Source organism: Canis lupus, chromosome 3, assembly GCF_048164855.1.
Source record: "Canis lupus baileyi chromosome 3, mCanLup2.hap1, whole genome shotgun sequence".
NCBI classification, from domain to species: Eukaryota; Metazoa; Chordata; class Mammalia; order Carnivora; family Canidae; genus Canis; species Canis lupus.
The window spans coordinates 11,391,477-11,419,181 of NC_132840.1; the positions used below are offsets into that span (position 1 = coordinate 11,391,477).

Consider the following 27,705-nt stretch of genomic DNA (forward strand, 5'->3'; position numbering starts at 1 on the left):
TTGATATCTGTTAATTTTTGCTTTATATACCTTTTAGCTCTATTATGTATACTTGCAATTAGAATTTTATTTTTTTTTTTGGCAAATTCACTCTTTTTATCATGCAGTGGGAGAATAAAGAGATTAACTCCATACTCTTAGAATCACAGCTCCTCTGGTCAGAAAGAAGATCTCCTTCCCCAGTTTTTAGATGCCTGCCTGGCTGTTACTGCCATTACTTTTCTGCCATAGCTGCCACCATTGCAGTGTTGTGTAGAGACAGGGGTGGAGGGAAGGGAAAAATAAAAGGCCAAAAGAGAGAATTTCTCCCATCTTCCTTTTCCTGGACCAGAGAGAGAGAGGGTTTTTCTTAGAGCTCTTAGAGCTCCTCCTCTGTACTATATGAGCACTTCTGGGTTTTGAGCTGCCATTGTGTCAAAGTTGGGCAGTAGTGGAGGAAAAGTGATAACGTCTTGCCTTTTTTGATGGAACTTCAAATTCTGTTCTTTTTCTTGAATCTGTTTGCTGTCATTTACTTTTCAGAGTCCTTGGGTAGCTGTGACATGCATTTTATTCAGGATACTGTTATGGTTAGAGGAAGAGACAGAAGTCTCCATAGAGTGTGTTTACTCCATCTCTCCTGGAACTAGAACTTGTTTAGTTTTGAATTTAATGTATTTTGAAATATACCGGGTTCTTTGTCATGTGAATTAACTTTTCTGTTTATGCCTACTAATACATTTTCTTGTGATTAAAAAAAAATAAGTAGAAGTTGTCACAGCCAAGGGAAAAAATTATTGCTTTCCTCTAGAGGTAGCCTGGTCCTAGAGAAAGAGTGCTGATTGGGGGAATCACAAGATGTGAGTCAGGCCAGTGATTAATTCTTTGACCTTGTACAAGGTAGTTAGCAGCCTTGATCCTCAATTTTCTCCATAAAAAGCTAGTGGCATAATCTTTATTTCTGTGATTCTGTGGCAGAGCTGAGAAATTGCTCCTGGTAACCTGTTTTTCTCTCAGCTGGCTTAAACTCTTACTTTTTTTCCCCCTGTTGGACTAAGTGTTTCGGACTAGATTTAGGCTTTTTCTGTTGGTCTTTTTTGCCCTATAGAACATTGAGGCCTTCATAGAGAAAAGATATTTTCCAGCAGAGATTGATCTTGATTAATTTTAGTTGCATAGTCATCTTTTGTTCCCCACACACCAAATTTGGGTTAATAATAAATAAGATTAAAAAAAATCTTTATTTAGGTAATCTCTACAGCCAGTGTGTGGCCAGAACTCACAATCATGGAATTGAATTGCATGCTCCTCTCACCGAGTCAGCCAGGCACCCTAAATAAGATTCTTTTTTTGTTGTTAAGATGTATTTATTTGTGTGAGAGAGAAAGAACAGAGGCACATGAGCAGGGTAAGGGGCAGAGGGAGAATAATATCCAAGCTGACTTCTGCTAAGCACAGAGCCTGGACTTCGGCTAGATCTCACAAGCCATGAGATCAGGACCTGAGCTGAAACCAAGAATCCAGTGCTTAACCGACTGAGCCACTCAGGTGCCCTTATTTATGAAAAGTTTTAAGGACATAAATGCTTTGTTTTTTGACTTTTATTATTTTTTATTATTTTTTATTTTATTTTTTTTATTTTTTCTTTTTCTTTTATTATTTTTTAAAGATTTTATTTATTTATTCATGAGAGACAGAGAGAGAGAGAGAGGAACAGACACAGGCAGAGGAGAAGCAGGATTCCATGCAGGGAGTCTGATGTGGGACTCAAACCAGGGTCTCCAGGATCACACCCTGGATTATTATTTTTTTTTTTAATGTATTTTATTTATTCCTGAGAGAGAGAGAGAGAGAGACAGAGACAGAGACACAGGCACAGGCACAGGCAGAGAGAGAAGCAGGCTCCATGCAGTGAGCCTGATCTGGGACTCGATCCCTGGTCTCCAGGATCAGGCCCTGGGCTGAAGGCGGCGTTAAACTGCTGAGTCACCAGGGCTGCCCAGCCTGGAGTATTTTTTTTTAAAATTTTTATTTATTTATGATAGTCACAGAGAGAGAGAGAGAGAGAGAGAGAGAGAGAGAGGCAGAGACACAGGCAGAGGGAGAAGCAGGCTCCATGCACTGGGACCCCGACGTGGGATTCGATCCCGGGTCTCCAGGATTGCGCCCTGGGCCAAAGGCAGGTGCCAAACCGCTGCGCCACCCAGGGATCCCCAAGCCTGGAGTATTTTGAAACAAATCCTAGCAATCATATAATTTTATCTGTAAAGATAATGTTCCTTTTTGAAGTATTTAGAGGAAGTCTAACCTTGGTGTTCAGGTACTTACTTGCTCTATCACTTACCACCTTTGTGATCTTAGGTTGCATAATTGCTCTGACTTGAGGTTTCTTCAAAGGCAAAGCAGGAATAATGATCTCTGCCTTTCAGCATGGTTTGGAACAAATGAAATAATGAAAATAGTGAATGTACAAATGTTCAAACACTAGGCCCACAATATTACCATTAAAAAGTAACAAAATGTTATACAGGTAGCTTTATATAGTTTAGTACATGGGGTCTTAAGAGGTTCAATAGGGAGGAACATAACCAATACCTAGAGAACTTTTCTAATTCCTAATATACTATATCCCTGTCTTGAGGAGTGATGCCATAGTGAACTAATGGGACTGGGATATCATCCTGGTTTTGCAATTAGAACGACACTGAGAATTATTGGTTTAAGGACTCCACAGTTTGTATGTACTGATGATGAGAGTAATGATATTTTTATCTAATTTTTATCATCTTTATTAACATTATTGAGGTATAATATACATGTAGTAAAATGCACTTGTTCATCAGTTCAATGAATATTGAGAGGTTTACATATCCATCATAACATTTCTGTCACCCTAGAAGGTTTCTTTGCATCCCAGTCCACCCCAGCCCCATCCTCTGCTGCAGGCAATCATTGATCTCTTTCGCATGACTACAGATTAGCCTTGTCTTTCCTGGAGTTTCATATACGTGAAATCATACAGTGTGGACTTTTTTGTTCCTCCTTCTTTTGCTCAGCGTAATTTTTTTGAGACTCTTCCCTGTTGTGTTGGTTCTATTCTCAAAAGTATTCATTTATGTGGGTATACCATTATTATTCATTTTATTTTGTTAATTTATTTAAAAGATTTTATTGGGGATCCCTGGGTGGCTCAGCAGTTTAGTGCCACCTTCAGCCCAGGTTGTGATCCTGGAGTCCCGGGATCGAGTCCCACGGCTGGCTCCCTGCAGGGGAGTGGCTGTGGAGTGGCTGTGGAGTGGCTGTGGAGTGGCTGTGGAGCAGGCTCCATCCTGGGGACTATAGGATCTCCACCTGAGCCAAAGGCAGACGCTCAACCACAGAGCCACCCAGGCATCCTCAGTCTTTTAGATTTAAAGTTTTAGCCATCCTAATGGTGTAAAGTGGTATCTTATAGTTTTATTTTTTTTATTTTTTTATTTTTTTTAATGATAGTCACAGAGAGAGAGAGAGGCAGAGACACAGGCAGAGGAAGAAGCAGGCTCCATGCACCAGATGCCCGATGTGGGATTCGATCCCGGGTCTCCAGGATCGCGCCCTGGGCCAAAGGCAGGCGCCAAACCGCTGCGCCACCCAGGGATCCCTATCTTATAGTTTTAATTTGCATTTTCTTGTTTACTAATGACGTTAAGTGTGTTTTCATGTGTTTATGGCCATTCTTACATCTTCTTTGAGAAGTGTCTCTTCAAATCTTTTACTCATTTTTAAATAGTATTGTCTTATTATTGAGTTGTAATATTCTGAATATGTATCCTTTGTAAGATAGGAATTTTATTTTTTTCTCTTTCCATGGATTGCATTATTTTCATCTTTTGAAAAGCAAAAGTTTTAAATTTTTGTAAAGTTAAATTTATTATTTCTTTCATATTTTGTGCTTGTTATATATGAAATCTCTGCTTAACAAAAGTTCTGAAAGATTTCCTCCTTCGTTTTCTAAAGGAAGATTTTTAGTTTTGGCTTTATTGTTAAGGGCTGTGACTCATTTTGAGTTAATTTTTGTATATTATATGGGGTTAAGGTCCAAGGTTAATTTCTTCTTCATAGATATCTAGTTGTGCCAGTACATTTGTTCAAGGAATATCCTTTGTTCTATTGACTAATCTTGGCCTCTTTGTTGAAAATAATTTGAGCTTATTTGTGTGGGTCTATTCCTAAACAATTTTGCTCCATTCTCTGAGTCTACCCTTAAATTCAATTCCACATTGTCCTGATTACCGTAGCTTTATAGTATTTCTTGAAATTAGATAGTGCAGTTTCTCTTAACCTTGTTCTTTTTTTTCCCTTAATTGTTTTGGCTATTATAAGTTCATTATTATTATTATTATTATTATTATTATTAACTTAAAAACAACTTATGAGACTATGACTATAACTTAAAAAATACTCTAAGATTGGTTTATTATTTTTTCCTTATCACAATTTTCAGAGTGCCCAGTCCTGAGATGATTACTGTTTCTTGGAAAAGTATTTAAATCTGATAATTGGTCTTCTCTCCTAATCGCTCATTTTGTTGAATTGAACTTTGTGATCATATTCAGTATTCATCTGATAATTTGTTGAGTTATATTGAGTTCACAGTTGAGCAGATAATATCTGTCTTCCCTAAGGTTAGGCATAGACCTTTTCTTACTAGTTTAAGGATTGACCTAAGATTTGGGTTGAGTTTGTTCCTAAGATATTTTGATATTAATGATGGATTTTACACATTGATATATTCTGTGTCTTATCTTGTTTTACTTGATACTTAATACTTTTGTTTGTATTCTTTCCAGAAATTTCCTGAGTTGAGATTATATATGTAATAGTTTTGCTGAAGTTTTGTATCATTGCAAATCTTGAATTCTTAAAAATTAGAAGTTCTGTGAATAGTTTTGGTAGTAAAAAATATGAACATTTTTATTTAATGTCTTTCCATATCCAGAGGATGCCAGCCCCCATCAGATTGCGGGAGCTGATCCGGACCATCCGGACAGCCCGAACCCAAGCAGAAGAACGAGAAATGATCCAGAAAGAATGTGCTGCAATTCGATCATCTTTTAGAGAAGAAGACAATACATACCGGTGTCGGAATGTGGCAAAATTACTATATATGCACATGCTGGGCTACCCTGCTCACTTTGGACAGGTAGGCTGGGCTGAGACTACATCTAGCAAGGGTGCTCTCTTGTTTGAATGACAGTAGCTCAGGGAGGGTCAATCTTTTCTTGTCAAGGAGGATAGGATACTTTTGATAGCCATATAGTCCCATCATTGTGGAACCAAGAGTAGAATTAAGAAAGTTGCAGACCTGGAAAGGCATCATATTGGTGTCAGTTGTGCTTTCCATTGGAAATCTCTCATTATGTGGATTAGAGTATGTTTTGATGGTGGCATCTAGCTTGCTTAGAGATTGATCAAGATTAACCAGTAGATTGTGATTGGTCTGTCACAGGGGCTGGATGATAATGAATATTTAAGAAATGTTTGCTGAATGTTTTCTTAATTATATTCTGTATGCACAATGATAATAAGGAGGAATACTGAGAACATGTTTTTAAGTAAAACAAATTAAGTGGTTGCCACATAATGGCGTTTATGGGTTTTGTCATAATTAGTTCATTACTTGACTGTTATAGCCACTATGTAGGTCTGCCTCCTGATTTTTTTCTACACACAAATGCATATTATTATATATAGACAGTCTAGGCTCTGAGAATAATACTCTTGGTGATAAGTGCTTTCTTCTTTCCATGTTTATATATGATAAGGGAGAATGAGTTACAGAGAAAGAGTATAGCGGGTTGTTTTTAATTCTTATGCTATTAAATTTTATCTCAATTTCAGAATTGTATTATATGCTAAAGAGTCTTTTTAAGGAAAAGACTGCAAAATTGAAAGAATGTGCAACATTAGGCAGGAGAAAAATACCACCCATGTTTCCATTATTCAAAGATAACTATTGTTAATGTTTTGATATATTTAATTTACCTGGAAAGATGGCCATGTGTATCTTTTATTCAGCTTAGTAAGTCCAGTGAAAGATTCCCCCACCTCTGAGTTAAAACAGTAATGGGATTGAATCTTATCAGACTGACTTGGGTTAGTTTTATGCTTATTTTGGGGCTGGGAATGAGATCACTTTCTCTGGAAATACATGATTGAGAGTGGGAGAGCATTAATTTCCCAAAGCAAAATTGAGGTGTTAATATCAAAGGAAAGGAGGACCCAGGTACTAGGCAGACAAAAACAACAGCTCTTTCCTCTGAATAAACACGTTATATGCTTTTACCACATCAAAAAGCAGTTCAGGTAGATATACATTTAGTGCGTGTCATAGTATAAAGTAAATAGATGTTCATATATTTTTGTTGGTTGATTTTAAGTAGATACATTTAGGTTAGATTTACAGAAATCTGATATATTGGGCTGTAAGAGATACTCAAGGGTTTGAGGAGACTTAATGCCTACATTCAGTGATAACCACTATTTAACATCATGGAGTTAAAGGAGTTCTAAAAAGACCAACTATGAATTTAAAATATACGATAGATTTAAGACAGGATATTTTATTTTGTGAAAGAGCAGTCTATATTTCTAAAAGTCTTTTCTATACTATGTTTAAATAAAATGGGCTTTCCAGCTTTACTAGATGGTGTTTTCTGGGTGTTCTGGAATTTAACTATTTGATAAAATATTTAATTCTTAGGTGGAAAATGTTAATATTCAAGGAAACTGTACTAAAATTGTACAGTTTAAAAGATTTTTCTGAGTGGGAATAGGAATCATAATTTTAAAGTCCCTTAATATGTTTCCTCTATTTGAATAAGTCAGGGCCCTATCCAGTCAGTATTTGGTACCCTGCCCATCAGAATTTCCTTTATAATGTACCCATAAAAAGATTCCAATCTGGATTCTCTCACCTGGATGTATGAATCACAGTGCCATTTTCATTTAAGTATGTGTAACAACAGCTACTGTTTATTGCATTTTATTAGATTTGTTAGACTTTGCTGCTGTTTATGATAGCCAGTAACTGCGTAGCCACTGGTCTCTTGAAATGTGGCTAGTTCAACTGAGGTGAATATTAAAGGAAAATAAATTTTGGAAGATATTTGATGCAGTTACTGGAAAACTTATGTTTTAGACAACTTGGGTATGTGAATCTATCAATTGTAAATTTTATGAAGTCTAAATACAGTTATGTAGTATACAAATTGAGATGTGCTGTAAGTGTAAAATATATACTGTATTTAGAAGCCTTAGTATAAAAAGATGTAAAATAATTTTTGTGTTGATTATATGTTGAAATTATATTTTAGAGCTATTGGGTTAAATAAAATACATTATTAAAACTAATTTCACCTGTTTCTTTACTTTTTACTGCAGTATCTAGTATGATGCTGTTCAATAGAAATAAAAATATGAGCTAGATGTATAATTTAAAAATTTCTAGTAGCCACTTTCGAAAAGTCTTTCAAATTTTATGATAAAACCCATGAAGTAGGTAATATTCTCAAAGTGCAGATGAGGAAACTGAGATTCAGAGATTAAGGGCCTTGTTTAAATTTACACAGCTAACAAATATTAGAGGATTAGAGCTCAACTTTGTGTAACTCTAAAACTTATTCATTCTTTGGGTATGTTTAAATCTGTAAATAAGTTTATTAACTATTTAATTACTTTAGCCCTGACTTGCTGTACAGAGGATTTGAGGTGACATACATTACCAGCATCTATTTAAAAAAAAAAATAATAAAGAATAGTAGAAAATAAAAGTTGGGAAAAGAAAGAATTCAGAACCCAAAGTGACTGTACTTGCTGTTGGTGAGGCAGCTAAGGCAAGAAAAAGAATTCAGTTATGTGCTCGTTAAAACTAGAATTTAAGAGTGCAGCTACAGGAACCAGACTTCCTGGATGTGAATTCTGGCTTTGTTATTTTACTATCTATGATTTTGAGCAAGATCCTTAACCTTTCTTTTCTTGGTTTCCTCATCTGTAAAATAGGGACAGTCTTCATATTACTGTATAGGGTTATGAACATTAATAATTAGATTCGTAAATGTTAAACATTTATGTTTTATACATTAAAAACTCAAATATTACAGATTTTACTGTTTCCTCAAAGACAGCAAAATATTTTTTTGAAAAATCATTGAATTCTAATATAGATTTCCATTTATTTATATATTTACATATGTATGTGTGTAATCTCCCACCCAACATGGGGCTCCAACTCACAACCCAAGATCAAGAGTTGCATGCTCTTCTGGCAGAACCAACCAGGCACCTCTGAAATAGATTTTCTTATGGGGGTCTTTTATCTAGGAGTCTCTTAATAATGTAAAAGACTGTATCCTCAACACTTTTACAACAAAAGCCGTGATAAATTTCTTGTAGAATTTGTAACCTTTCATGTGTCCGGCTTAACTATGATCCAGAAATAAAGTTGAGTATCTAAAGAAGTGGGTAGATTGCAGAAGTAAAAAATGGTAGCTTGGGGGCCAGATTCTTCCACAGATGTATTTTGCACTATACGTTAAATTGTTTTGAATTTGCTACTGATACAAAAATCAAGGAACTTTTAATGGAAATCTGGATTTCTAGTTTCTCTTAGAAAATCAGACGATTTGACAACACTGGATCCACATTTTCCATGGCACTGGTAGGCTGGTGACCTTCTTTAGGCTGGGCTTGCATTGTCTATTTCTTTCCCATTCCAGCCTGGCCTGCTATACCCAGGTACCCATCCGCAGTACTCTTTCCTTCCATTTTTTTTTTTTTTAAGATTTTATTTATTCATTCATCAGAGACACAGAGGCAGAGACATAGGCAGAGGGAGTAGCAGGCTTCATGAAGGGAGCCCAGTGTGGGACTCAATCCTGGTACCCCAGGATCACAATTGCTTAACCACTGAGCCACCCGGCATCCTGCTTCCCTTCCAATTATAATACAGGATAGCACTCCACTTCTCGTGCTCTTTAAAGTTTTATAGCATTCTCTATAAGGTCTTAAAAACTTTTGGTGAAATTTGTAGGTTCTGTGGAGCTCTTCTTCTTACTGCAAATAGCACTCTTAAAACTTCAATAATTAGGTTTTCTATATAGAAAATAATTAATTTTTGCAACATTATTGGATTTGGTTCTAAGAGTTCCTATAGACCCATTTCTTCCATATAGTCAGTACTGTTGTCTGTAAGCAGTGGTAATTCCCTAACTTTCTATCTGTAATCATTTTTTTTCTTGTTTCTTTACTGCACCATACCTGTAATTGAATGGTGATAATAGGCATCCTTGTCTTGAGCACCTTAAGGCCAGATTGTGCCCAAAATAAGCCTGTCCTACTGTTCCAGAACAGAAGAAAAACTACAGAAGTCATGTTAAAAGGATTTAGTAGCCATCAGAAGGGGCTTTTTGTTGTGCCCCAAAATAAGAAAATTTGCACATTAATAAGAATAATTGTAGTTGAAATACCAAGTAAGTTTATATCAGTGAGTTCATAATTTTTTTTATCTAAAGGTTTTATTTGTTCATTTTAGAGAGCACAAGTGAGCAGGGAGAGGGGCAGAAGGAGAGAGGGAGAGATAATTGCAAGCTGACTCCTCACTGAGCGTGGAGCCTGACATGGGGCTCCGTCTCATAACCCAGAGATCATGACCTGATCTAAAATGCTTAACTAACTGTGCTACCTAGGCGTTCCAGTGAGTTCATAAGTATTAAACTTTAAAAAACCCCATTGATAGGGTAGCCCGGGTGGCTCAGCAGTTTAGCGCCACCTTCGGCCCAGGATGTGATCCTGGAGACCCCGGATCGAGTCCCCTGCTGGGCTTCCTGAATGGAGCCTGCTTCTCCCTCTGCTTGTGTCTCTGCCCCTCTCTCTCTGTCTCTCTGTCTCTCATGAATAAATAAATAAAATCTTTAAAAAAACAAACAAAAAACTCCATTGATCATCTTTGGAGAATCCTAGGGACTTATTTTGAAAACTGACTAAATAAAAGGAAAGAAACATTTATCCTCCCTTTCTACCAGTAGTTCCTTCTGAAGGAACTATTTGTAACCCAACAGTATGTACAGAGAAGTTGCTCCTTAGAGGAAGAGTACAGCTGATAAATGAAGAAAGAATAAAAGAATTAGAATATTACATACATTTTGTAATCCCTGATGGTCATCATCAATTCACAAGAGAGACAACCACCAGAAATAACTATATACTTCCTGATGAAAGTTCATACCACCACCTATGAAGTGTATTTGCTAAATCAAAATAAAAACCGAAAAACCTGAATCTGATCAACAATCTTGTCCATTTAACAACGGGCATTTATCAGAGTTCATTGCATCATTGTTTCTAATCTGAAAACATTGGGAATAATCTATCCACAAAAAGAATAGGTAAGTTGTGGTACATACCAAAGTGGAATACTGTGTTAGCAGTGAATAGAGCTGAATTAGAATTTCTTGTCTGAATGTGAGCAATACAGAAAGACGTTGAATGAAAAGAGCAGGAATATGGTATGATACTTATATAAAGCTTAAAACAATTGCCTCAGCATATGTAGTAAAGACATATGGCAATGATAAACCGCAATTTTGAGTTTTGGTTATTCCTGGGATGGAGAGAAGGGAAATGGGATTGAGGCAGAGTATGCAGAGTGCTTCAGTTGAATTTGTAATATTAAAAAATGTAAAAATAAATAGGGCAAAATGTTAAGATTTGATAAAGCTGACTGGTGGCTCAATGAGTGTTACATGATTTTTGTGTATTTTTGAGTGAAATATTTCATAATTTTCTCGAGGAAAAATGGGATGCAATAGCAATGTTAAGTGTTTTATTTTTTGTCCCCTCTGCCAGAAGAATGAAAAAAACAGACTGGTCTCATATGGATTTTTATGTTGCCATACTACATAGTGTGTAAAGCAAGTTACAAGCTTATTCTTCAAATGTGTGTGTGTGTGTGTGTGTGTGTGTATGTGTGTGTGTGTAGACTAGAAAGTTATTTCTGAATATTAAATTGAAGTAAAGGTAACTTTTTAAAAGACCTAACCAATCACTGTAGATCCATTAATGTTTAATTGTATCTTTTCATCAAGACAATTGATCACATCATAAAGCAGAATGTTCAGTATAAAAACAAATGTATATATGCATTTGACCTTGTGGGAAATTGTTCTAAAAGCTAACAAAATAGGTGCAGCTTTTTTCAAGGGCAACCAGATTAAATGTTGATAAAGAGCAATATTTTACTCACTTTAGAAAAATGTAACAAGGCCAAAAAATCCTTTTTTAAAAAAAATTGCTTTGAAACTTGGAGAAAATTCGAATATTGAGTCATTTAGAAAATGTTTATAGAAATCAAATTGTCAGGCTTTACCTGAAACCTACTCCATCAGGATATTTTGGGGGTGACCTACATACTTCAAAACTCTCCCAGGTGATTTTGATCAGTCAGGTTTGGAAGCCACTTCCTTAAGACATTATATTTATTCCAAAGGGATCCCGTAGTGTCACTCTCTTAGGCTTGTTGCTAATGGCTGCCTGAATGTTTCTGCTGAGAAAAATTGTTAGGCCACTTCAAGAGTCAGCTGTAGAGAATTAGTGACTACTTTTCTGCCTCGAAAGCAGAGAGTGGAGGGCTGCTTTAGGGTTGTCTTTCATGATGTGGCCCAGTTATCTCAGTGAAGAGGAAAATGAGGCCCAGGTTGTTGAAGTAACTTGCTTAGGTCTCTTTTTTAAAAAATTTTCTTTAAAGATTTTATTTATTTACTCATGAGAGACAGAGAGGCAGAGACACAGGCAGTGGGAGAAGCAGGCTCCATGCAGGGAGCCCGACGTGGGACTCGATCCCGGGACCCCAGGATCACTCCCTGATCTGAAGGCAGATGCTCAACCACTGAGCCACCCCGGTGCCCCTTGCTTAGGTCTCTTAAGCTAGAACCGGGATTAGGGCTCCTAAATCAAATCGTTTCTATTCCACTATGTGTTATGTAAAAGATAGGAATCTTTCTCTGATTTTTTCTGTTTCTCACCTGAATGAGTGCCCTTCCTGACTTGTTTTCACAGTAGCTTGTGCATAGTTGTTACAGTATGTGTGTATATATATGTGATATATGATGTATATATATGTATCATACTTCTGATATATATCCAAATGTTGGTTTCTTTTTGTGTGCCCTTTAACTGGGTATCAGTGAGAATGTCTAGCACATTGGTTTTTACGTAGCAGGAGTTTATGAAGTTAAAGCAAAACCACAGCATCTCAAAAACAATTGGAAAGTAAATACAAAGAAAATCAGTGAATAGCTAAGAGTTACTGCAAACAGACCTTTGGGATGGAAGATAGTAGGGACAGTGAGAAGGTTGCTGTTAGAAAGCCAATTATAAGAATGTTGTTGACAAGGAAGAAACTGATAGTGAAAAATACAAATGCCAATAGAAGAAAGCATAGCCATTGTGGGGATTAGAGGTAAAGAATGGACATACTTGGGGGGATCCCTGGGTGGCCCAGCGGTTTAGTGCCTGCCTTTGGCCCAGGGCGTGATCCTGGAGTCCCAGGATCAAATCCTGCAACAGGCTCCCTGCATGGAGCCTGCTTCTCCCTCTGCCTGTGTCTCTGCTTCTTTCTCTCTCTGTGTCTATCATGAATAAATAAATAAAATCTTTAAAAAAAAAAAAAGAATGGACATACTTTTTAAGCTCTTATAGCATTAGAGGTATAATAGAATAGCACAATAATCACTCATTATGAATTTAAGTTATTTAAAAAGGACTGATTGTTTTCATTTACTGAGTTGTATTTTCATAAGATTTTGGTCTTTAATTTTTAATCTTTTCCTAAAACAATTCTAAGACTTACATGCATTTTTGTTAATTTTTGAAATTACATACTACTCAATTTTGAGGAGGGAATAATTGCCCGCCTTTTATTTTTTTATTTTTTATTTTTTAAAAATATTTATTTATTATTTATGATAGAGAGAGAGGCAGAGACACAGGAGGAGAGAGAAGCAGGCTCCATGCCAGGAGCCTGACACGGGACCTGATCCCGGGACTCCAGGATTGCGCCCTGGGCCAAAGGCAGGCGCTAAACCACTGAGCCACCCAGGGATCCCCACCCCCCTTTTATTTTTATTATTTTTATTTTTTTCCCCTTTTAAATTCTAATATTATATTAACTTTTCTAACTACAAGTTAAATGTAACTTCCCTTTATCCTGAAGTTTCAAACTTTTTCCTGCTAGCTCAATATTATTCATCTTAGAAATAATGACAGTTCACTCATTTAAAATTTGAAAGGTACAAAAGAATGTATGATTAAAACTCTGCTTTTTGTCCATGTCCATCCTTCCAGAGATATTTTATACATTTCTAGGCAATGGAAATGCCCCTCCACTGTAAAATACATACTGCATCACACTGTGTACATTGTCTACTTATTAATCTGTCTTGAAGATTAGCCCATGCCCTCATTCTTTTTTCCAGCTTTTTGACATACTCATGGTAATGTATAGTATTCCTTGATGTTTATGAATCATGATGATAGGAATCATAATTTATTAAACTGATGCCTTGTTAATGGACATTTCTTTCCAATCTTACTATGTATCTATTTTTTATTTTATTTTTTAAAATTTTAAGCAGGTTCCATACCTATTGTGAGGCTTGAACTCAGAACCCTGAGATCAAGAGTCACATGCTCTATTGACTAATCGACTCTATCATCTGCCTTCAGCTCAGGGCATGATCCCAGGATCCATAAGAAATGCACATGGAAACCATATTGAGATACTACTTTTTAACCTATTATATTAGCAAAGTTAGTCATAACAGTGCGAGGACATTAGTGATTGGATGTAAACTGACAAAAGCTGTAGTGAGAAAAGATCTGGACTATCTTAATTATAAATACACGTACCCTTTGACTCAGAAATTCCACTTTTAGGAACTTACACTACCTTTGTATTAATACATGTGCAAAATAATGGTTATTATTCAACTGGATTAATTTTTTAAAAGATTTTATTTCTTTATTCATGAGAGACGCACAGAGAAGGAGGCAGAGACACAGGCAGAGGGAGAAGCAGGCTCCCTGTGGGGAGCCTGATGTGGGACTCGATCCTGGGATCCCAGGATCATGACCTGAACCAAAGGCAGATGCTCAACCACTGAGCCACCCAGGTGCCCCCAGTTCAGTGATTTAAGTAAATTTACCTAGATGGGTTTGCATTTGTTTTATGAGGAGGTTGAAACCCATTTCATATGTTTGGATTATTTTTGTTTTCTTTGAACTCCCCATGTTTTTTGTCCATTTTTATATTGAGTTGTTGGTCTTTGAAAAACAATTTGTAGAATCCTGTTATATCTGTGAAATGAGTTGCAAATATTTTTTCCAAGTTTGTCATTTTTGACTTTGTTCACGGAATTTGGAGTAAAAGCATACGTTATTTTTTGTCTCTGTGGTTGTGTGAATATAAAAGCTAGACTGTTTACTGTGGTCTTAAAGCATATGCTAGATTTGTGGGTTAGCAATGTTTCAAGTGGGATTTTCAAGTAGCTTTAAGTGAGAAGGAAATAGTACTGATTTGAAGTTGTACTGTTTTTCTTCTGTAACTCACACCAGAGTTGTATTTTTAATGATTGATGCTCAAAAATAGATGCCTTCCCCTCGTATTTACTCATAACCCCATTGAACACCCCTTCATCCTTTTTAACATCTGAAAACTTTGATAATAATCTTTTTTTAATATAAGATTTTATTTATTCATGACAGAGACAGAGAGGCACAGACACAGGCAAAGGGTGAAGCAGGTTCCACGCAGGGAACCCGATGCGGGACTTGATCCTGGGTCTCCAGGATCTTCGGCGGCGCTAAACTGCTGAGCCACCTGGGCTGCCCCTTTGATAATATTCTTAAAGATGAAACATGGTACTTTCTTAGCCTATTGCTGGTTACCGACACCTACCTGTAGAGTATGATGAGAGTTAATCCTTCAGTGGAGGGTGGTTTTCAAATGGTATTTCCAGTCTTTAGTCTTATATTTCCTCTCATATTTGCCACCTTTATAAAGCAAATGTTTATTCTTGAAGCAAAGTCACTGTACCAATGGGGAATATTGAATTAATTTAGTGTTTGTCCTTTTAAATTGTGGTTTTTCTTTTTCTGTTTTACTTTTGGGCAAGTTTTAAGCAAGTATCACAAAAAGCAACAAATTGTACTCACTAGTCACTAATGACTTTTAGTGTGACTATCTTAAAACTTGGCTCTAAAAAATACAAAGTAATATTAATGCCTAAGAGTAAAGCCTGTCTTCTTATTAGTGTATCTTAATAACAAATTTTTGGTTACTCTTTTTGTGTAATGCCTACTTTTTTTGAAAGCATGATTCTATAAGGATGATAAAAATTTCAGTAATAACTGATTCTTAGAACTTTTTTTCACTGCTAAAATTCTCACTTATAGGATTATTAAATAGGAAGATTAAAAACCCTTTTGTTGAAAAAAGTAAGATTTTCTGATGGTATTTTAGTTCCTGATTTTCTCATTCACCTCAGCAGTGATTTTTCTGCTGACATTGTAAAAATGACTTTCTTCATCTTCTATTTCAGAAATTGTTCTTTAAAATTTAAATTGAATGCATAGAAGGAAGGGAAGGCTTGTTATATAATCTCTGTCAGTTTTAGAAGGCATTTCAGTTTCCCTTTTGGATATGGTTATTCTTGGAGGCTTCTTTGATTTCATGATAGTATAGTCATTCTGCTAACTTTAGGTGTTTTTAATGGAGATACATCGAGAGAGCAATTTTTAAATAGCTTGAAAAGTTTTATTTGTAAATTCTTTTACTTTCCTCAATTTCATTTATGAACTTACAGGCAAATTCAGATGGAGAGTAGTCTCACGTGATTTTAGGCTATTGTACACGGGTCTGCATTTGAGCTCCTTTCCTTGGGATGGGGTGGTTCTAAATGGGAGCATAGTTTGCAAAATTCCTCTTAGAGAGTCTAACTTATGTACACCCTTTGAAAACAATTGCTATTGAGGGGACATTTGGCCTTTTCCATGTTAGTCAAGATGGAATGATAAAGTATATCAAAATGATTGTGATCAGGAAAGGCTAAGTAGAGAGACTGTTTAACTACAAAGAGTCTTGAGGTCTGAGGATTTTTATCAATTATGTAAAGAAAAAAATCATATAAAACATTTTAGGTTAATTCCACTCCTGAAATTTCCTTTGGCTTTTTTCTCTGTATTTTTATTCCTCATATCCTAAAGTCTTACTTTCCCTACTATTTGATGCAAGCCCTAAATGTAACACTTTCCACATTAAAGTTAGTTGTTGTCTGTCTCTGCTTTTCAGTTGTATATTCCTGATGTCTAAGATAGTGTTTGGCAGTTTGAAGGATTTCCAATTATGAGTTTTTTATTCAAAATAGGAAACAGACCTTAAATATACACATAAGTTAGGTGTTCATTTAGTACAACCTGAGGATTAAATTAAGAATTGAGTTATATTTGATTATAATACTTTACTAGTTAATATTTATTTCAATCTGTGGAAGTAAGGTAAATTTCACAGATTATTTTGGATAGCATATATCACAGGACCTTAATGAGATGGTAATTCTGGAACTTGGTTATCTATTATTAAGGTATCTAAAGATTTTAGTTATTTGCCTTTTATTTAGGCAATTTGGTCACTACTTATTTTAGCCATCCACTGACTCTGGGTTAAAAACACTGTTTTCCGGATTGTGGTAGCAATTTCTTTCTTTTCTTTTTTTTTTTAATTTGCAGTTGGAGTGCCTCAAGCTTATCGCCTCTCAAAAATTCACAGACAAACGCATTGGTTATTTAGGGGCAATGCTGCTGTTAGATGAAAGACAAGATGTCCATCTTCTTATGACCAACTGTATCAAGAAGTAAGTCTTACCTTTCCTTCTTTTAATGACTACTTTGTGCTTTTAAAGTTTTCTAATGACATCAAGGCTTCTATTTATTGATTTTATTTACTATCTAGAATATATTTGAATTGCTCTTATTTATATGTAAAGAGGATAAGCAAAGGATTAAAATTTCTGTAGGGGAATATTTATTATTATTATTTTTAAGATTTTATTTATTTATTCATGAGAGAGCCACACACACACACAGAGGCACAGACATAGGCAGAAGCAGGCCCCATGCAGGGAGCCTGACGTGGGACTTGATCCTGGGTCTCCAGGATCACACCCTGTGCTGAAGGCGGCGCTAAACTGCTGAGCCTCCCAGGCTGCCCTTATTATTATTTTTTAAAATTTTATTTATTAGAGAGCAAGCACAGGGTGGCTGGGGGCAGGGAAATAATATCTCAAGCAGACTTCATGCGCTGAGTGCAGATCCTGACACAGGGCTCCATCCTACCACCTGGAGATCATAACCAAAGCCAAAATCAAGAGTTGGATGCTTAGCTGACTGAGCCACCCAGGTGCACCTGTAGGGAATAATTTAATTAAACAAAGGCATTGCTGTACATCTTCAATCATAGGAACATAGTTTAGTAATGAAACAAGAATTTGGGCCAACATAGAATAATAGAAAAAGCATTGGTATATCAGAGCTTTCTTATATTTCCAGGACCTTGAATACTATAAGGTCCTTTAATACCATTTTATTAAAATGTTACATTTATTAAAGAATGACCAGTGTATGTTCTGAGTAAATACCATTGAAAGGGGGCAGCCTGGGTGGCTCAGTCAGCTAAGCATCCAACTTAGGAGTTTAGCACCTGTCTTCCACCCGGAGCATGATTCTGGAGACCTAGGATCAAGTCCCACGTCGGGCTCCCTGCATGGAATGGAGCCTGCTTCTCCCTCTGCCTGTGTCTCTGTCTCTCTCTCTGTATGTTTCATGAATGGATGAATAAAATCTTAAGAAAAAAAAAAATACCATTGAAAGGTAGAAGGAGAGGTCTTGCCTGTCAGTGGTCCAATTCAAGATTTCAGTTGCACGAAATTATACCTAGCCCTGTGAATTTTTGTGTCTTTTTTCCTCTCATGGGTACTTTACTAGTCCAGTCATGTTTGTTGAACTTACAAATTGAGGAATGCTTGCTGTATGGAGGAGTAGCCAAACAGGGAATTAGTTCTAGCATCCTTCTTCCAGCAAATGTCTATTAGAAAGTTATGGAAGTTCTGATGGCCTTACTGGTTAAAAGTACTTTATGGTTTTATGATTTTGGTGTGTCTGTTGATTTCCTCTCCTTTGTAGATTTCTTTTTCGTTTGCACTATTTATTTGTTTGACAAAGTAGAAGCAGGGAATATAGGTGATCACATTTGTAGTTATTGAAGTCTTACACTTTTCTGTGGTCAATAATGTTCTACTTTAAAAATTTTCCAATGGATAATGGAAAATTCCAAAATGAGAATTACGATTTGGTTGTAAATGTAGTGTGTGTCATGTAAATACATTGAATCTATAAACTTAATTTTGGGAAAATTTTATTTTATGGCTTTGATATAAATACTAATGAAAATACTAAGTTGATTTGCTTATTCAATAAATATTATTGTATACCTATTATTATTGTATTCCTTCTAACAGCCAGGAGCTGTTAGAAGCTCTAAGGAGGGAGAATGAAAAAAAAATGGGCAGAGATCCTTGGTATCGTAGAGGTTACATTTTACATGTTCAGCATGACTCTTTTATACATTTACTCTGGCTAGGCCTTTGAGAGTTATTTTAATTTTTTTCTTGCATGCTCTGTTGCCCTCATTACTTCAGCCTTCAATCACATGCTGATGATTTGGCAGTTCTGCCTTACAGCAGGTTCATATTAAAGAGTTAATACCAAACTCAAGTATAGGTTTGTAGCTTGATAAAAATTGAAGAATGAGGTACACAGGCAAAGAAGAAATCTTTGTTTGGAATTTTTAAAAAAGATTTTATTTATTAGAGAGCACGAGAAGGCAGAGGGAAGGAAAGGGACAAGCAGACTACTGGTTGAGCAGGGAGCCCGACTCAACGTTTGACCCCAGTTGGTATCATGACATGATCCAAGGGAAGACACCTAACTGACTGAGCCACCCAGGCACCCCTTTGTTTTGAATTTTAATGAGACCTAGCCAGACCCCAAATGAACTTTTTGAGAGAGAACTAATAGTTGGGAAATGATCTGCACTTTAGTCCAAGCTCCAGTTAATCATTTAGTTTTGTTTTTGTTTTTGTTTTTTAGTTTTGTTTTTAAAAATTATGTATTTTTAAACATTTTATTTATTTATTCATGAGGGACACACAGAGAGGCAGAGACACAGGCAGAGAGAAGCAGGCTCCATGCAGGGAGCCTAAGATGGGACTCGATCCCGGGAATTCCAGGATCATGCCCCGAGCTGAAGGCAGATATTTAACTGCTGAGCCTCCCAGGTGTCCCTTAAAAAAAATTTGTTAACAAATGGGTTTCTTTGTTTTGTAAGGGTTTTTTGTTCAGTGGTTTTTGTTTTTGTTTGTGTGTGTGTGTTTGCTTTTTGTTTGTATTATAAGGCATCATAGTATACCAGCAGTTTTTATGTTAATGAACGTTTCCCTCATTGTTCATTGGCCTAGAAAAGCTCCAAGTGATTAAAGATCTTGGAATCTTTAAAAATTGGATACGATATTTTAAGAACCTGTATTAATGCAAACTTTTTTTTTTTTTTTTTTTTTTTTTTTTAGAGAGAGAGAGAGGCAGAGACACAGGCAGAGGGAGAAGCAGGCTCCATGCAGGGAGCCCAATGTTGGACTCGATCCTGGGTCTCCAGGACCATGCCCTGGGCTGAAGGCGGTGCCAAACCACTGAGCCACCCGGGCTGCCCAAACATTCATAATCATTGAAAAGAATGAATGATGGGATCCCTGGGTGGCGCAGCGGTTTGGCGCCGGCCTTTGGCCCAGGGCGCGATCCTGGAGGCCCGGGATCGAATCCCACGTCGGGCTCGGTGCATGGAGCCTGCTTCTCCCTCTGCCTGTGTCTCTGCCTCTCTCTCTCTCTCTCTCTCTCTCTCTCTCTCTCTCTGTGACTATCATAAATAAATAAAAATTAAAAAAAAAATGAATGAAAAGTCAGCTCTAAGGCACACGTGGTGGCTCGGAGGTTGAGCATCTATCTGCCTTTGGCTCAGGGTGTGGTCCCAGTCCTGGGATCCAGTCCCACACTGGGCTCTCTGCAAGGAGCCTGCCTCTTCCTCTGTCTATGTCTCTGCCTCTTTCTGTGTGTCATGAATAAACAAATAAAATCTTAAAAAAAAAAAAAAGAGTCAGCTAAATATCTTGGTAACTGGGAGCCTAAAATGATAAAGTCATAGTTAAGACTTAAACATTTTTACCAGAAGAAAACCTTTTTTTTTTTTTTTTTTTTTTTTTTTTGAGAGAAAGAAAGAGCAAGTAGGGGTCGGGATAGGGTGCAGAGGGGTAGAGGGAGAGGGAGTAAGAATCTTAAGCAGGCTCCATGCCAGGCTCGGAACTGACTTGGAGCTTGATCTCATGAGCCTGAGATTCATGACCTGAGTCAAAATTAAGAGTTGGACACTTAACTGACTGAGTCACCCAGGGACCCCTGACCAGTAATTTTTGCCTTCAAAATTCAAATTCTTACAAAGTAGCAAACCTGGCTAATTTATGCTTTACTTTCTTTTCCTTTCTTTGTTCAGGGAAGATTAAAACTTTATTATTTCATTTAAAATGATCAGTAACAGGGGATCCCTGGGTGGCGCAGCGGTTTGGTGCCTGCCTTTGGCCCAGGGCGCGATCCTGGAGACTCGGGATCAAATCCCATGTCAGGCTCCCGGTGCATGGAGCCTGCTTCTCCCTCTGCCTGTGTCTCTGCCTGTCTCTCTCTCTCTCTCTCTCTCTCTCTCTCTCTCTCTCTCTGTGTGACTATCATAAATAAATAAAAATTAAAAAAAAATAAAATGATCAGTAATAAACACCTTACATGGTAACATCAGTAATGTTTTTTAATGAAAAAATATTTTCCAGGGATGCCTGAGTGGCATCTGCCTTTGGCTCATGTTGTGGTCCTGGAGTTCTGGGATTAGTCCCGCATTGGGTTCCCTTTGGGGAGCCTGCTTCTCCCTCTACCTATGTCTCTGCCTTTTTCTCTGTGTCTCCCATGAATAAATAAAATCTTAAAAAAAAAAATTTCCAAAACAAAAACTATTCAAATGAGACAAATAGTATTATCTCACATTTTTGTAAGTCTTTTATACATCTGGCCTAGTGGAAGATAGCTAGATATCATATTTGCCTCTGCTTTCTTTTTCTTTATATTTTTTAAGTCAAGGTCACTGTTAATTTTTTTTTTTTTAAAGATTTTATTTATTTATTCATGACAGAGAGAGAGAGAAAGAGAGAGAGAGGCAGAGACACAGGCAGGGGGAGAAGTGGGTTCCATGCAGGGAGCCCGACGTGGGACTCGATCCTGGGTCTCTAGGATCACGCCCTGGGCCAAAGGCGGCGCTAAACTGCTGAGCCACTGGGGCTGCCCTGCCTCTGCTTTCAATATCTTGTGGACTTTAATAGCCTTTCAAATAACTGGATATTCTTCTTTGATACTATACCAAAACTCCATAAGTGGTAGTTTCTTAAGGATTAGTTACAATGTAGAATTTCAAACTGTATCAGTGAAGTTTGGTACTTTGTTATATTAAAACCCATTGTTCTGTTTCACACTTTGAATGGATCTTTTACTCATGTATAGGTTTATAACACCATGGCTAAGTCATTTGGAAAAAATTGGCTCATGAATTAAAGTATTGGTAGACTGTGAATTTCATTATGGCAATACAAATTTTCCAAAATTCTCTTACTTCAAAGCTTGGATTTCATCATTGGCAACAAATATTGTTGGTTTTTGCTCTTGAAGTGAAGGCTAAACTTGACTCTTTTTCCAGAAGATGTCTATCAGATACCCAAATCTTAATAATTATAGTTGTCTGTCAGTTACTTTTCATTTAAAAAGCATACACATTTGAAAAGTTCATAGTTTAGTTTGCAAGTGCACAAGTACTTTTCTCTCAGATCATCACTTGAGGATGCAGAAGTTCTTTATGCATGCTTCCTATTTGGTCACATAATATTAAACAGTATACATTTGAGTCAGGATTTAATAAAACTAATCTTTTTTGCTGCTTTGTCACAGACAGTCTTAAGTGAAACAAATAGACACATTCCTTTCCTCTTTTCTTTTCTCTCTCTCCTTCCTTTCTTTCCTTTCTTCTCTTCCTTCCATCCTCTGTGCTTGTGTGGTAGTGAATACAATGACTACTAGTATAGTTTAGTGCCATTATTCTGGTTTGTAATGTAATTTTTTGTAATTTTTCCCACCACTGCTTTTGCATCATTAGTGCAATTGTCAGTACATTTGGCAAATAATGAGTTAGTATTATGAAAATGGTTTGGCTCTCCTGGACCCCATGAAGCTGTCTTAGGGCTTCCAGAGATCCTTAGCCACTGAAATCCTTAAGGACCATTAACTAAAGGATACTAAAATGCTCTTAAAGCTGATAGAAGTAGCATAACTCATACAATAATTTACTCTCTGAATAGTAAAAGTTGATTATAATATGTAATGAATTTACTAGTTCAAGCTTTTAATATTTCAGCTTTTCTGAAGGTATATTTCCTGGCTGATTTGTTAAATAATTTTATACAGTAATCAATGTCTGTTAGAAATAGAACCTTGTATATCTGTATTACCAGATACAGGGCCTCACTAAATATCTAGCATAGTTTGTTAAAGATGATTTAATTAGCGAGTTTTTTGTTTTTTTTTTAAGATTTTATTATTCATGAGAGACACAGAGAGAGAGAGAGAGGCAGAGACACAGACAGAGGGAGAAGCAGACTCCATGCAAGGAGCCTGATGTGGGACTCGATCCCCAGTCCCCAGGATCACACCCCGGGCCAAAGGCTGCGCTAAACCGCTGAGCCACCTGGGCAGCCCAGCCAATTTTTTTCTAGTTAATAATATTTTCCTCTTGATTACAAAAAATAAAAGTGTAAAAATTAATACATCAAGGTTAATACTATACCATAAGGTTAGAGGTTTCAGAGTATTTCTGTTATGATATTTAAGTCTTCTTAAATGATCTCCCTAGTAGTGGGGACCGTGTTTTCTGAATTTTTTTTTTTTAAGATTTGGTTCATGTATACATATAGTCGGTTTTTTTGGTAGTTAGTAGTGGAGCTTTTATTTTTTTTTTTTAAGATTTTATTTATTTTTTTCTGTGAGAGGCACAGTGAGGCAGAGACATAGGCAGAGGGAGAAGCAGGCTCCATGCAGGGAAGTCTGATGCAGGGTTTGATATTACAACCCTGAGATCATGACATGAAACGAAATCAAGTCAGGTGCTTAACTTACTGAGCCATCCAGGCACCCCCACGGATCTTTTAAACATACAATATACAGTTGTGTTTCGCGTTTCTGTCTTTGTTGATTTTCACTTTCAGTGGTTTGCTGAATATTCTGGAGGTAGCTAGTTCTTTTCTTCTCTTTTCTTTTCTTTTCTTTTCTTTTCTTTTCTTTTCTTTTCTTTTCTTTTCTTTCTTTCTTTCTTTCTTTCTTTCTTTCTTTCTTTCTTTCTTTCTTTCTTTCTTTCTTTCTTTCTTTCTTTCTTTCTTTCATTTTTGGTAGCTAGTTTTCAACAGATAACATGCTGTTTAATTTCTCTTTGGGGGATCCCTGGGTGGCGCAGTGGTTTGGTGCCTGCCTTTGGCCCAGGGCGCGATCCTGGAGACCCGGGATCGAATCCCACGTCGGGCTCCCGGTGCATGGAGCCTGCTTCTCCCTCTGCCTGTGTCTCTGCCTCTCTCTCTCTCTCTGTGACTATCATAAATAAATAAAAATTAAAAAAAAAAAATAATTTCTCTTTGGTATTTGGAAACGTGGAGTTATAAGCCTGTAGGAGGCACTGCCAGTCAGTTCACTGTATTGGTGATTTGTAATTAAGTTAAACATGTTTTTGCAAAATAATCCTATTCATTATTTTCTTTACTGGGAAAATTGTGAATCACTCAGAGCTACCTCATTAGATTGTGAAGCTTCTTTATGCTGAGCACCAGGCAAAGCATATTCATTTCTACCTTTTTCCTTTCTTTTGCAGTGATCTTAATCATAGCACGCAATATGTACAGGGGTTAGCACTTTGTACCCTCGGCTGCATGGGCTCTTCAGAGATGTGCAGAGATCTTGCAGGAGAGGTAGAGAAACTCCTGAAAACCTCCAATTCTTACTTAAGAAAAAAGGTAATGAAACCAAATGTCTGCATTTGGATTAGGGAATAATATGGAGATGAGGCAAATTTTCTTTGTTTGTTTTTTTTTTTTTTTTTTGAGGCAAAATTATTTTTGAGAGGTCTGGTGATATAACCTATCTTTCTCTGCAGTAAATATATTCTAAATATATATGAATCAAGTGTTTACAAATCAAAATCTATTTTTATACTAATTTTGGAGGTGGGTTTTTTTAATTGGTGATTAACTTCAGTTGATAATTGTGAACACTTTAATTCTTCTCTTCATTCCTCTTTTTTTTTCCAAGGAAATGATTTATAAACAAGCAAATGTTACTGAATTTCCTAGATACTTGATTACTTCCTAATTTATCAGATTCTAAATAGTATTAAAGTGATAACAGAATTTTAAGAATTTACTTTTTTTCTAATTAGTGCCTATGTCTCTGTATTAGTGCCTTTGAATCTCTGGAAGTGCAGTTCCATTGGGACCTAGATAATTATTAGAGAATGATCTAGAATACACTTTCTAAATTGATGTATTTAAATGGAATAGTAATAGAATACAATGATCTTGCTCTCTTATGCTTTTATATGTCGATAGAAACATTTTTTTGTTTTTGAAAGTTGTTCTTGAACCCTGTAATCTCCGTAAACAAGAGGTGTAAAATATAGAACTCTGAAGAAGTGAACACTTACTATTGCCTGGCTGATACTCACTGTGCCTCCACATTAATGGTGTGAGATGAGATGTTGCAAGGGCCATGCTGTTTTCCAGGATCATGGACTGTTAATGATGATTGTAAACCACAGCTAGTGCTTTCTCTTAAAGAATCAGTGGGCTGCTCTTGTTCAGAAAGTACATTATTTCATTAAATAAAACATTTTTGTGGATTGGAAAAAAAAATTTTCCCACAAATATAACTAGGGGAGAATTAGCTGAAATATTTTCTTGTTACTATATCTAAAGTTTTGTGGTATATAACTCCAGCAAATAGTAATTAAACTAATTTTTGGCCGGCATAATCAAAATCCGTCTTTGTACCTTTCTTTCCAGTGAACAAACCAAAACCATCCTTTTCTTTAGTAGAGACTATCTAATTATCAAATGATTTTCTTGATAGCAAAGAATGAATTGGGGAAGATATAGATATTATTAAAAGTAACAGCAGTAATATGTCATTCAATTGCATGGTGTTTTTATGAAACCTTTTGGTCATCTTAGAAGAATGAGTATCACAGATTAAGTCTATTTTTTACTGTGCGAAACTCCACATAAGTTATATTTAATTTGTTAGATAAATTCATATTAACCATAGTCTAGTCTAGGAACTTTTTGTCCACTTATTTAGTGGATTTATGAGCAAAGGGACAGGTGAGCTAAAAGTTCTCATTCATGAAATAGTATAAATTGGAAAGCCTTAACCAGTTAATATATAATAAATCTGATGTCTAACTTCATTCTTCTTTATTCTTTTAGTAGGTGAACTAGATGATAATAAGGTTTTTTGTTGGTGTTTTTTATAAGATTAGTTGCCCTGACTTAATTGAAATAAATCTTTTGTCCTTTTTATTTTTTTTATAGGCAGCACTATGTGCTGTTCATGTCATCAGGAAGGTTCCTGAACTTATGGAGATGTTTTTACCAGCAACAAAAAATTTATTGAATGAAAAGAACCATGGTAATGTGATTTGGATGCACTTGTGAAGTATTAAGGGAAAAGAGGCTCAGGCAGTGTTGGCCTTCTATTTCAGTGCAGTGGACTTGCCTTTTTACTGTGCTTAGGCTTTTCCAGGAAGGGCTGATGGGTCAAATCTTTGTTTTCTCATATCCTATTTTTATAATTAGAGATTGATTCCTTCATAGTAAACTCAGTTTTCATTTTCGGTCCTCTTTTACTATATTAAAAATACTGTGTTAAGTTGCTAATATTCATTGTAACTAATAAGTGATCCCAGCCTTGATTTCCATATGTAAAACACTTTGATTTCCTGGCTGTTTTATAATAGAAGAAAACGTTATTTTTTAATTGCATTGTAGGAGTATAAGATTGATGAAAATCCTTTGGGTTACTTGTAATAGGAATTGATAATGGGCACTCAGATATTTATATAAAATGAGAGAAATTAAATGGAACATGGCTGTCCTTTCCCAAACATTTTATTATTATTATTTTTTAAAGATTTTCTTTATTTATTAGAGAGCAGGAGAGAGAGTATGAGTCAGGGGGAGGGGCAGAGTGAGAGGGAAAAGCATACTCCTTGCTGAGCAGGGAGTCTGACAGGGGCTCTATCCCAGGACCCTGAGATCCTGTCCTGAGCCAAAGGTAGATATTTCACTGACTGAGCCACCCGACACCCCTCAAAACATTTTATTCTTATTTTGAAGTTAGTGAAACAAGTTAGTGAAAAGAAAATGCATGTGTCCTACTAAATGCTAAGAGAAAAAAATGGTAAGGTATATATAATTTGATTAATTCAGTCCTGTGCCTAGAAGGCTCAGAATAAACTTGTTGAACAAATAAATGGTTAGGGTACTTATTATTAGTGGAGACTATTGTGAGATCCTTTTTACTCACCCTGGAACAAGCATATTCACTTTGTAATCCATAATTACCTTGGAGTTTTGATTGATTTTATCTGGAAATTTAAAATCTTATTAAGATTTTTGCTTTTTAAGTGATCAGATCTCAGCTAATAGCTTATTAAATATGGGCCAGATGATACCTAGCTTATAGGGACTGTGAGCATGTCTTTATGGATATTCTCTAATGGAGAGACACTTGTGTTGGTTTTCATTTTTTAGCAGTTATGCTCACATAATTGTTAAAAATATTCTGATTTGATTGACTTGACCAGTATTAAATCAGGCATCTATTAAATACTTCCTTTGTATTCGCCTCAATGCTTAGCTTCTTTGGGAATTAAAAAAAGTAGCAATTATCCTTTTGGAATTGACCTTCAGAACTCAAAGCCTTGTTCTATGAAGTTGAATAATATATAGCCTCATTTTTAGTTTTTGTTTGCTCTTTTATTTCAGGTGTCCTTCACACATCTGTAGTCCTCCTCACAGAAATGTGTGAACGAAGCCCAGACATGCTTGCACATTTCAGAAAGGTAGGTATCATTCTGTATGCCTTTCTTGATTGAAAAATGATTTTTCTGAAAAGTATATGATTTTCCTCACTTATGAATTTTCTTTTGAAAAGAAGTTACAGAGCTGAATAAAGGACTTGACCAGCCCTGCTGTGTGGTAGGGCTGGAAGCCAGGTTTAGGCATATAAGAACTGGCAGTAATACAGTTGTTTTCCCTTTCATAATAGAAGTCTTCTCTCAGTGTTGGCAGACCTACCAAGCTCTCCTGTCCTTTATCTGCTGTTTTTACGCTGAAGTCAGGAAATGTAACCTGAGGTCAAATTACAAACAGGAATTGTGTGTGTGGGTGTGTGTGTGTG

At 36.3% G+C, this 27,705-nt stretch overlaps 1 protein-coding gene across 1 annotated transcript in view; it reads left to right on the forward strand.

Moving 5' to 3' along the window:
* Positions 1–27,705, forward strand: part of AP1G1 (adaptor related protein complex 1 subunit gamma 1) — a 79,587-nt gene that overhangs the window by 18,698 nt on the left and 33,184 nt on the right. The window contains exons 2-6 of the mRNA XM_072817708.1: positions 4,958–5,161; positions 16,801–16,925; positions 24,122–24,263; positions 25,836–25,932; positions 27,291–27,367. Of these exons, the coding sequence (XP_072673809.1) occupies positions 4,961–5,161; positions 16,801–16,925; positions 24,122–24,263; positions 25,836–25,932; positions 27,291–27,367 (642 nt within the window). The 5' untranslated portion in view covers positions 4,958–4,960. The remainder of the gene's footprint in view (positions 1–4,957; positions 5,162–16,800; positions 16,926–24,121; positions 24,264–25,835; positions 25,933–27,290; positions 27,368–27,705) is intronic.